This window comes from Harmonia axyridis, chromosome X (genome assembly GCF_914767665.1).
Source record: "Harmonia axyridis chromosome X, icHarAxyr1.1, whole genome shotgun sequence".
Lineage (NCBI taxonomy): Eukaryota > Metazoa > Arthropoda > Insecta > Coleoptera > Coccinellidae > Harmonia > Harmonia axyridis.
This window is the reverse complement of record NC_059508.1, coordinates 15,492,734-15,505,523: the sequence shown is the minus strand read 5'-3', so window position 1 is coordinate 15,505,523 and position 12,790 is coordinate 15,492,734. Positions and strand designations below refer to the sequence as shown.

At 33.4% G+C, this 12,790-nt stretch overlaps 1 protein-coding gene across 2 annotated transcripts in view; it reads right to left on the bottom strand.

Annotated features, from left to right (window-relative positions):
* LOC123686046 (segmentation protein cap'n'collar) overlaps nucleotides 1-12,790 on the bottom strand; it is a 58,574-nt gene that overhangs the window by 23,729 nt on the left and 22,055 nt on the right. For both annotated transcript variants that reach the window (XM_045625997.1, XM_045625998.1), the window contains exons 2-3: nucleotides 5,796-5,972; nucleotides 5,661-5,736 (exon numbers count right to left, since the gene is read on the bottom strand). In XM_045625997.1, the coding sequence (XP_045481953.1) occupies nucleotides 5,661-5,736; nucleotides 5,796-5,972 (253 nt within the window). The remainder of the gene's footprint in view (nucleotides 1-5,660; nucleotides 5,737-5,795; nucleotides 5,973-12,790) is intronic.

Sequence of the window (12,790 nt, the reverse complement as noted above, 5' to 3'; positions counted from 1 at the left end):
AACGAAGAATAAGAACTAGCCTTGAATCTATAAGCTGAAGATCACAGAAGCTATTCACATAAATGATTTTGAGCCTTGAATTAAAGGAAGAATATGCTTTGAGGAGGGTGTTGAATCAGATTATATGACGAAGTTTCATCGTTTGGTAATGAAAAAATAAAGAAACTCCTCATGAAGTCAGAATTTCAAGCACAAATATTTCTAGAATATGAGCTATAATGTTTTGAAGCATAGAAACAGAAATAACCTTATATTCAGTGAAAACACACTTGAACTTATAGATAGGGATTCACGGCTTGGCTTGATAATCAAGCTACTTGACTCAAGCTCAAGCAAAGTAGCTTGAGCTTGACTTGAAATCAACTCAAGTTCAAGTCAAGTAGTAGTTTTTCAATGTTAAGCCAAGTATTTATTCATAGTAACATGACTCAACATTGAAAAAGTAGTACTTGACTTGAACTTGAGTTGATTTCAAGTAAAGCTCAAGCTACTTGGCTTGAGCTTGAGTCAAGTAGCTTGAATATCAAGTCAAGCCGTGAATCCCTATTTATATTCAACGAAAAAATACTTGAATAAGTAGGTATTATGAAGTTCCCTTATTTGGTGACATGAAGTCAGAATTGTAAAACGTTAATATCTCTCCGAAAAAGAACTACTTCCACCGAAAATTTAGAGTGCTGTCAGAAAGGTTTGATGAAGATCAGATTTTAAAAATATTCACCGCCGAAGAATAATCTGATTTAAAGAAAGGTTCCCAATCGGAGTTTCTACATAAATAATGAAACCTCTTAATAATGTCTACTGGAAATCTCTGAGCTAAAGCAACAAAGATAATCCCCAAAGTTCTACCGTTTGGCGCGGTTCTTTTGATACCAAAAAGGTTTAGGTTAACCTTAAATAGTGATAATCCTCTATGCTCATAACAAGCTTAAAAACAAGTCGTGATGTCATCGTAACTAATCCCAATGAAGGCAAATTACCAATGTTCCGCTATTCTCACTCTAAGTATCGGAAGTACGAAAAAAAATCTTCAAGTAAGGAATCGAATCGAGTGTTGTGAAACAAAAGCAACGCGGACGCCATTCAGCAGCAGAACAGAAAGGAAACGATGCAGAACGGGCTGGAAAGATTAATCTGTTGAAGGAAATGAGTGCCATTTTTGTTCCTCCTCGAGATGGACGAATCACAAGCTTGCGGCACTTGAATTGATCATCGGAGAGAAAAGCCCGAAAGGTTTTAAATATAAATAAATGGAGTGGAGGAGAATAATAACGTATTAATGCATCTCCCTCGGCATCCAACCCTCGTTTTAATGCAAGAACACTTGGTTCCATGCCGTTCAGATTGATGGACACAGCTAGATTAATAACCCAACAATGGTTGTTTGGCCTTTCTTCGTTCAACCGGGGATCTCTCTCTAAATCCAGGACCGTTCTCGGAAGGCCTCGAGTCTTTTCGCTAAATAACAGGACTGAAGAATCCAAGAACTAATAGTCTTTGAAAATAATATTTGTTAAAATATTCTAAAAAGTGAAATATAAAAATCAACCATAGTACCTGACGTCATCAATGACGTCACATTTAAGTATATCCGAAAGATATACGTAGTAAAACCTTCTATTCTACCTCCTGTGTCTTTGAAGTTTTTTCATTATAACTGTTGATACTCTGATTGATTTTTGTATTATATTATTATTTGATATTATAATAGTTGTTAGTCGTTTAGTCCAGGTTAAATGATATTGAACCAGGATCCAGTATATATTATTGGCTCTCTTCGCTCAGCATATGACATCTATGAAAGTTTTCGGACTAGATTCAAAGTAATCAGAAAAAGTGCCTTGAAATGAGTTTATTGACAAAGTAAGCACACACATACACTTCTCATAATTCAATTAAAATTTAGCACTCAACCTCACCACAAAATATTTCATTCGCATTCATTCAACTTGTAAGTTACAAACCCAAGTCTCAAATCTGAAGGTGTTATGTCACAACTTCTTGAAGACCAATCCATTAATACAGATTTTCGCCAAACTATATCTGAGGAATTTCATAAATTCTTCAGAAGGGACGCAGAGAAAACCAATCATTCAATGAAACTAAAATCGCTACGATTTTAAAAACTTTCAACGAAGTTTCCTATGAAAGGATGTATAGAATTTTCTGGGGGCGGCCCTGTATACCCCCACAATTTCCTTCCACTCATCCAGATCGTTCTTTCTCGCAGCGTTTGGTACATACCGACTATGGCTCGCCTTCTATGACAAATGATCCTACTGACAGCTAAACCCAGGCTGACATGAGATCGGCAAAAATTAACATCGTCTCAAATCTAGAATTTTTCTTTTCGGTTCCCCATTGTGTACACCTACAAGATTATGCTTTATTGTACTGGCGCATTGTTAACTAACGAACTCCATAAGCCTGACTTTATATGTACGCCTCAAAATGCCTCGATAAAGTCGCCTCTTCGATCGACATAAAAAGCTTCGATTTATAGAAAATATCCGAAGCCATGAAGGTTTTTGAGTTCACAGTGGACATAAATTATTATACTGAAATTGTCAGAAACTCTAAGGAGCCAACTATTAACTTAGCAAATTTTAGAAACTATTCGTCAAACGCTTATAAAAATTCATTGAATTAAAGTGTGAGTTCAAGTGTTTTTTAGATATTGAGTAAATACGAATGAGTTTCATTTTATAATGAAACTCCCTCAAGAAGACAGATTTTCAAGCATATATATTTCTGGAGTATGAGCTATTATGAATGAAATCAGGAATAAACCTAACATATTCAGCGAAAACATACTTGAAGCAGTAGATATCAAGTTTCATTATTTGACGATGACAGAAATAATGAAACTTCCTCATGAAAAAGATTTTGAGACACATATATTTGTCCTTATGAATAGAAACAGAAATAACCCAACCTTATAATAGCGAAAACATACTCGAAGCAGTAGATAATATGAAATTTCATTATTTGGTGATAACAGAAGTAATGAAACTTCCTCATGACATCAGAATTTCAGGCACATTTCTGGAATATTTTGAGTGGAATCAGGAGAAACTTTACATTCAGCGAAAATATGTTTGAGTCAGAAGATATTACGAAGTTTCATTATTTGGTGATGACGAAAATAATGAAACTCCCTCATGAAAAAGATTTTGAGACACATATATTTGTCCTTATGAATAGAAACAGAAATAACCCAACCTTATAATAGCGAAAACATACTCGAAGCAGTAGATAATATGAAATTTCATTATTTGGTGATAACAGAAGTAATGAAACTTCCTCATGACATCAGAATTTCAGGCACATTTCTGGAATATTTTGAGTGGAATCAGGAGAAACTTTACATTCAGCGAAAATATGTTTGAGTCAGAAGATATTACGAAGTTTCATTATTTGGTGATGACGAAAATAATGAAACTCCCTCATGAAGTCAGAATTTCAAGCTCAAATATTTCTGGAATATGGGCTATTACGTATAGAATCTGGAATAACCTAACATATTCAACGGAAACATATCTGAAACAGTAGATATCATCAAGTTTTATTATTTGGTGATGACAGAAATAATGAAACTCAGAATTTCAAGCAAATAATATATGTCTGAAATATGAGCTATTATGTTTTTAATATAATAGAATAGAAACAGAAATAACATTATATTCAGCGAAAACATACTTGAATCGGTAGATATTATGAAGTTTCTTTATCCGATTATGACAAAAATAATGAAAGTCAGAATTTCAATACCCAGTGGCAAACAAATTCTTTAAATAATCGAAATAGATCTTTGGGGGCAACACAGCTGCAGTGTAAAAAAGTTGATATCGCTCCGAAAAAGAACTACTTCCACCGAAAATATAGAGTGCTGTCAGAAAGGTTTGATGAAGATCAGATGTTAACAATATATTCTCTGAATTCACCGATTCAGAGAAAGGCCCGACCCAATCGAAGTTTCTCCAATATGGCGAGATAATTACAGAAATTATATAACCAATTTCGGGACTACTCAATGCCGGCAGGTGTTTCGACAAAAAAAAAGAATACCCCGATGACGTTGCAAGTCTACGAAACGTTGTCTGAGAACGAAAACTCCCAACGTGCATGGCTTTTGGCTGCCGAGTGAATTTCAATTCGAGGGACAAAGTGAACGCAATCCACCCTGTAGACACCCAGATGGGGAGGGGCCATACTATTATAAATGATATCTGGAGATTCTAACTGATTAATGGAGTAAGAACAAAAGATTTCCAGGCCAGTGGATAGAATGCATGTAGCCTTGTCTTCAACATCGTCAATCATCGTGCTCTCCAATACAATCAATCTCTATTTTATTTCTTCGATAGTTGGATCAAAAAACAACTCCCCGACACAAGTACAAAACTATCTGAAGCGAGTTCGGAACATACACCATCCATTTTTGAACGAAAAAGATGAAAAAGTAAAAAAAAAATGAGGAAAGTCAGCAGATTTTGAGTGCTCGAAAGGACCTGGCTGCACATCATTGCTTTTCTCATTTATTCATTTTTATTTTATGCTGCAATTTTTCACGTAGCTGGAAATTGTTATTCTGGTAATATTTTGTGCTTCTTTTCAAATATTCTTCCTGAACTTTCTGTGGTTAGGATAAAGCTATACCAAAACAGGGAGTGAAATTGTTATTTTAAATAAACACATAAATTCTCATTCCTGTCAGATATGTTGGGAATTTCTTTATTTTCGTCTTGAATTTTCTGTGGTTCTAATAATGTGATCAAATTGAAATTCAACCGTTTTCTTGAAGTCATAATTTCATATGAACAACCAGAATTTCAACTCCTCGTCTTGAATTTTCTGTGGATCTGATAATGTGATCAAATTGAAATTCATCTGTTAGCTTGAAATTAGGGATTCACGGCTTTGCTTGATATTCAAGCAACTTGGCTCAAGCTCAAATAGCTTGAGCTTGACTTGAAATCAACTCCAGTTCAAGTCAAGTAGTAGTTTTACAATGTCAAGTCAAGTATTTATTTAATATGAAGTACTGGACTTAACATTGAAAAACCACTGCTTGACTTGAATAGGAGTTGATTTCAAGTAAAATTCAAGCTACTTGAGCTTGAGCTAAGTAGCTTGAATATCAAGCCAAGCCTTGAAATCGTAATTTCACATGAACAACCAAAATTTCGACTCCGTCGGCTTTGGGATCGCAAAAATATATTTCATTTTTCACTTGAACTTCTTGATATTTCTTTGGTTTTGGTTACTCGATCAACCCGAAATTTCCTACGAAGAAAAAGAATAAAATGTTTTAATCACATCAAAATTTCAAGAGTAATATTCTTTTGAATTGCCAAAAAAACTTTATCAAGGATATCTGCAAAATTCTAAGAATACGCTTCAAAACCAACTGCGAATATCTCAAGTGTTTGTTATCGGCATTTCCAATGAAAATATCTCGAATTTGTTGAAAAAATTTGAATGCTTGATATAACACAATATATAGATAAAGCATTCTTTCACTTCATTATCTGTATCATCATCAGAGATAATAAAAGAATTTAGAGTAATTAATTGATTGATTTCAAGAGCGGAAAATTTCGATCCATATCGTAGAAGAAGTAAAAAACGAAAATTTATGAAAAAAATATTTTGCTTACCCGTTTCCGTATCGACTATATATTCCATTCCTATCCATGGATCCTGCGAACCCTCGTTGGGTGGATCTTTAAAGTCCTGTGAATGGGTGTGAAGTGAATATTAGTAACCATATCATTTTCCATTTTGCAACTTACTTTATCCTTTTCTTTTTCATTCTCTTTAACAAGAGTTTCGGCTCTAGGTTTCTCTTCCGTCTTCGCTAAAGTACTAGTGGCTGATGTTGCTTTTGGATCTTCTTCTTCTTCATTAATATCTATCGAAAATCCTAGATCAACATCCTGCTTCCACAGGATCTCGATCAATTTCATATCCTGCAAAAAACGGATCAGAATCAAAATGAATATATGCTGACAACATTCCTTCCTATATCCAAACATTTCAAAAGAGTTAATAAATAATATTAGTTGATAATCGAAGTGGAACTAACAATTTATATTATATTTGGATCAAATTACTAAATGAAATAAATTTAAATTTCAAGCGAAATCTTTTCTAGGGTTTATTACAAGTGAATATTTGAGAGGGGCTAGTTAGAATATATATCCCGAAATAATTTCTTTGTTCAAACATCAAAATAAGATAATAGTCCAGGTAGGGATTCATCAAAAGCTAAGTAGCTTGAAATTTTAACCAACTACGTGACTTGAAAATCAAGCTCGTGAAAAATTACATACTTGAGCTTGACTTGACTTTAGATATTTATTGCTTGACTTGATATTACTTGAGCTTGATATGCACGCGTCGCACGGCATATATTTCTGCAATCTCGTGCACGTTTAGACTGAATAAGAGGATTCCTAGAGCGCCGAGAGACTGAAGCATTCGCCAGTGTGACTTTATTAGTAGTTTTCTCACATTTCTATGAAATCTATTGGTAGATTTTGGTAGTTTCAGAAATATATTTCCAAACTTGGCCAAAAATGGCCTAGGATTTTTTATCAAGGCCAACATCGTCAGCTTCTGTTGAAAGACAATTTTCCAGAGCTGCTCTTACAGTTACAAAACCTGCAATAGGTTAGGCGAGAAATCTATAAGATACCTCATGTGTCTTAGATCCTGGATGGAAAATTATTGAATTAAACAAAGCCTGGAGGTTTTTCTAATATTTAGAAACTTTATTTTTTCATCATTTTTTATTTTGTTATGATTTATAGTGATTTAATATATGTTTCTATATTAAATGTTGATATTTTCGGTTCTTTTATACAATAAGTTTAATGAATAAAAGTGTTTTTTGCAAGGTTCCTCCTCATTTCATATTTTTTTTATTGATGTGACGCTAAACAATAACTACTAAAAACCAAGAAACTTGATATGATGCGAGTACTTGATAATGAATACTTGACTTGAAATCAAGTCAAGCCCGAGCCAAGTAGCTTGAAAATCAAGCCAAGCCGTGAATCCCTAAGTCTAGGTGGAAGTACTAATAATTTCTATTATATTTGGATCAAATAACTAAATCAAATTAATTTGAAATTTCAAGGTAAATCTTTTCCAGGGTTAATTTTAACTGAATCTATGAGGAGGGAGAGTAACAATGAATATACAGAAATAATTTCATACTCTAGTCCAACCCATCTTTGGCGTTGCATCAAAATGTCATTGTGAATAGGGACGTAAAAAAAAAATTGAGATGTCTCTGGGGGATTCTATTCTTTCTGCACATAACAAATCATAAGCGTAGATCATACAATAGAGGTGGGGTAAGTCAATTTTGCGAAATGACATCTGTATACGAGATTGCATAGGTCTAGGGGACAATTCAATCTTTTATATTTGGTTTTTGTACGGTTATAATCAAGTAAGGGGGTTTTATAGGAGAGGTAGGGGTAGTCATCATTCTAACCTTTCATTGTGATGCCTTAATCATTGGCGGAATTCGGCATATTCAAAATTTCATATACTTAAAGAAAATTATATTGTGAAACGATCATATTGGAAAAAGTCAATTTGAAAGTAATTCATTCTAGAAATTTGCCGTCAAGATATTTTGTTTAAGTTATAATTTTGAATACATTAACATCATGATTCTATAGTTATTTCAATAAGAAACTACTCGAAATGTTGAGTCATAGTAATATTTTATCATCATAAAAAAATTGGAATTGCAGAGTATATAGGCACTTCAGGAAATTTATTTTCCCATTGAAATTGATGTTATTCTAATGAAATTTGGTACAAAACCTGAATATAACTGTCTAAATCAATAAAGCATACTAACATTATGTCGAAAAAGTATACGGTAGGTGAATAGATCATTCAGAAAGCTCGCTCATAGAAAAATAAGGATAGCATTGAGGAAATATTTACATCGGTGGAATTAGGGTAACGTACAAAATATCAACGAAATTTATACTTCATTTTCTGTTGAATTTATTGCGATAACTTAATTTTGAGAGGAAATACTGCACTTAATATATTACAGTTATTGAACGAGAAATTTTTGTTTTGCAAGGCAAACCTCTTAAAGTTAATTTCAATTGATACCTATACACTGAACCAAAAGTGTACATTTAATGAAAAATGTTGTAAGTTGTGAATGCTGCAATTACTCTCAAAATTAATCTATCTCAATTACTAAAAAGTGGAAATGATGAAAAAAGATGTGGCAACATCTGAGCGCATATGATTCACTTCACAGGGTGTTCTAAATAAAAGCTTATTCCTCTTTCTTTTTCTACACCTCATTTGTACATATATAAAAAAAACAAAGTAACTGAGAACGGCATTTGAACAGTTATCTATGCTCAAGCATAGCTCCAATTCAAAAATATAATTCCTAAAATCACCCAAAGGGTTCAAAAGAAAATGAACTTCGTTGAGATTTTTTGTCCGTTGATCATCAAGTCAGATAGCTTGATATTTTAACAAACTACTTGACTTGAAATATTTATAGTTTATATTTAGTTCATATTTAGAAGGATGCGCTTAGCTTGTTTCGTTTTTTCGAAGTGTGTTTGTTGTGCGTTGTGTATGAACTCGGAATGTCTGAATCTGAACTTTTTTCATGTAGCTCATGCAACTCGGAATACGTAACAGAACAAATTGAGTCTGATTTTGAAGATACCCCCCTCCAAAAACTATGAATCTGTAGACGAGGCGAAATTTATCAACAAAAAAAATAAATATAAAGATTTTTTTGATGTTGCGGCAGGCGATTCCAAAACAATGAGAATTGGACAGTTCAAATTATGTAAAAATAAACAACAAAGGTATGAAATGTCAATAGTGGAACTAGTTCTTTAACGACATTTGATGAAGATCCACAAAAAATTGTATGAAGAAGAATTTCCGCAGGAAGCAACACTTTCTGGATCAAGTAGAATTTGTGGTAGTAACAACATAAAACGTTGGATCCAAATTGTTAAAATATTTTTGGACGGTACCTCCTTTATTCCTAAAGTTATAAATATGCGGTTTGTTTTATTGTACTTGTAATTTTTATTAGCAGAGGGCTATAGTGCCAGATTTCTTGTTCACAGCATTCACTTAATTCGTAAGAAGTGCTGAAGTAAGAACTTTACTTATCACGAAGAATCTTGAGTTGATTAAAAAGGAAATTAAAATAATGTATTTTCTTCTTGTTTTTAATTAATTTAGGTATTAGTTGTACCTACTTACTATATTCAACATAAAAATTTTTCCCATTCAAGGTATTTCTACTAACTGAAATTATTTTTCAAACTCTTTCAAACTAGTTTGAATTTTCAAACCTGTAACCATTTGACTTGAATCATTTGCCAGAAAGATTGACTTGAGTTTGACTTAATTTCAAGTCAAACTTAAGTCAATCTCAAACATTCAATTCAAACTTGTGCAACTCTAGATTTACGGCTTGACTTAATATTCAAGCAACTCGACTCAGCTTGACTTGAAATCAAGTCATGTTGTTTGTAGTAGAGATTCAAGGCTTGACTTGATATTAAAGCAACTTTACTTGAAATCAAGTCAAGTGGTTTGTATTCAAGATTCACGGTTTGACTTGAATTGAATTTCAAGCAATTTGACTTGAAATCAAGGCAAGTTGCTGATAGTAGAGATTCAAGGCTTGACTTGATATTCAAGCAACTTGACTTGAAATCAAGTCAAGTTGCTCGTAGTAGAGATTCAAGGCTTGACTTGATATTAAAGCAAAGAAACTTGAAATCAAGTTAAGGTGCTTGAATATCAAATCAAGCCATGATCTCTAAAACCGACTCCATCGAAATTTTGCATGTTGTTAAACACAATTTTAAGCGTTATTTGAAATTTCAAGCAGAATTTCGAAAAAAACTAACTGATATTTCACAGATCCGACCAAATGGAGATTATCTTCGAGAATTAATCGCAATCAGTATGAGCCTATCAACACCGACCATCTGCGTTAAAAGCACACCGTATATACACGACGCGGGGCAATGAACGAGCATGAATAATATTGATGAATACCACACAAAAATATTAATTATACAGTCGGCCCCGAAAAGAAACATCCATCTAATAAAGGATTGGATTAAATTGAATCGCGCCGCATGGAACGCAAAAGGAACGGATCTCTCCTCACGACAAGATGGCGGAACGTCGGCGCGGGATATCGAAGGTGTGGTAAAGCCGCACACCCATTGTCCTTGCAAGCTCCTCCCAGACGGGCCTTAACGCAGGCCACAACTTCAGCTTTCCGAGCTTTCATTAGCAGATGAATCTTTGGCCTGGTGGGTACACCGCGTTGGTATTGATTCAACGCATCCCAGGAGGCTTGCCAACTGCGCCCTGCTCGAAATGATAAATGTAATTTTTTTTATGAAAAAGCTTTAATCAGACAGTATTTATTTCGTAAGATGATATTTTAAGCTTGATCGTGTGTGATTCCTTTATCGTTGAAACCCAAACAACTCGGTATGTAGTAGTCATTTACGACATTTTATATATTGCAGAATGGCTATTTCCAATAAAAAAAATAGCCTAAATAATCCTTTCATTATCAAGAATATTTCGAAATATCGTAAACTTGAAGTTGACGGTTTCAAAAGCACAATATTATAAGTATTGCGCTTTCGCTTGAGCTCAAGCGACGAGCCAACGATTTTATTGAAGTATAAAGTGATAAATTTCCACTGTTACTTCAGATTTGTGACTGACTTATTTACACCTTCTAACCAATTGAAAGTAGGCACTAGCTTTCATTAACAGATGAATCTTTGGTCCGGGTACACTGCGTGCTTTTGATTCAACGCATCCCAGGAGGCTTGCCAACTGCGCTCTGCTCGAAATGATGAATTCATTTTTTTTTTTATGAAAAAGCTTCAATCAGACAGTATTTATTTAGTAAGATGATATTTTAACCTTAATCGTGTGTGATTCCTTTATCGTTGAAACCCAAACAACTCGGTATGTAGTCATTTAAGACATTTTATATATTGCAGAATAGCTATTTTCAATAAGGAAATAGCGCAAATATTCCTCCCATTATCAAGAATAATTCGAAATATCGTAAACTTGAAGTTGACGATCTTAAAAGAACAATACTTCAAGTATTGCGCTTTCGCTTGAGCTCAAGCGACGAGACAACGATTTGATTTAAGTATAAAGTGATGAATTTCCACTGTTACTTAAGATTTGTGACTGACTTATTTACACCTTCTAACCAATTGAATGTAGGCACTAGCTTTCATTAGCAGATGAATCTTTGGCCAGGTTACACCGCGATTCAACGCATCCCAGGAGGCTTGCTAACTGCGCCCTGCTCGAAATGATAAATGCATTTTTTTTTTTATGAAAAAGCTTCAATCATACAGTATTTATTTCGTAAGATGATATTTTAACCTTGATCGTGTGTGATTCCTTTATCATTGAAACCCAAACAACTCGGTATGTAGTCATTTACGACAATTTATTTATTGCAGAATGGCTATTTTCAATAAGGAAAAAGCGCAAATATCCTTCCATTATCAAGAATAATTCGAAATATCGTAAACTTGAAGTTGACAGTTTTAAAAGCACAATACTATTAGTATTGCGCTTTCGCTTGAGCTCAAGCGACGAGCCAACAATTCTATTGAATTATAAAGTGATCAATTTCCACTGTTAAGATTTGTAATTCTGACTTATTAACACATTCTAACCAAGTGAATGCATGCACTAAAGACTACTTCTTAGTGATCTAACAACATTACAATCATAATCCATCGCTTTTTCAATAATTCTATTGGTTATTCCATCATGATGAAGACGCTTGAGCTCAGCTAATACAATTTCGAGTTGACAATATTTCAAATTGTTCTTGATAACGAAAGGATCATTTGGGCTATTTCCATCATGAAAATAGCCCAAATGATCCTTTCGTTATCAAGAACAATTTGAAATATCGTTAACTCGAAATTGTATTAGCTGAGCTCAAGCGACGAGCCAACAATTTTATTGAAGTATAAAGCTATCAATTTTCAATGGTTACTTAAAATTTGAAAATCCGTATTATTTACACATTTTAACCAATCGAATGTAGGTACTATAGATTATAGTTGATGAGGTTATAACATTATAATGCTATTAAAATACGAGTAGCTTATTGGCGGCAGCATAAACTTAATATATTATTAGACCCTAAAATTAGAGCTTCAGCTGTCTGAATTTTATTATTTGGAAAATTGGCGAATGCGCCTCATTCAATTAAATTCTTGAAGCTCGAAAAAACTTCGAATTTCAAATTATAAAACTACTTAAGTATAATTTACTGCGATATTTGAAGAATTGAGCTTCAGTAATAAGAAAATATAATTTCAAAATATTTCCAATCAGATGTTGGGATGAAAAAAATAAAATGCTCAAATCAAGATAGTGCCTATAATAAAAAGCACTTCAAATCAAAATTCTATGTATGTCTATAGAATAAGAATGTTAATTTGCACTGATTTTCAACGCCATATCTATAGACAGATTATCTTCTGTTAGTGTAATATTTCAACAAGCATTGAATAATATGAGATTAGTAACAAATTTTCAATCGAACAATTATCACCAATTACCATGTTGGCACAAACAAAAAGTATAAATATAACAATTCAAGTGGATAACCTCGTCTCTTTCGTATATTGCTACAAACTCAGATTGCTTTCATTACGAATTGATTTTCTAGATAAACTAGATTAATCTC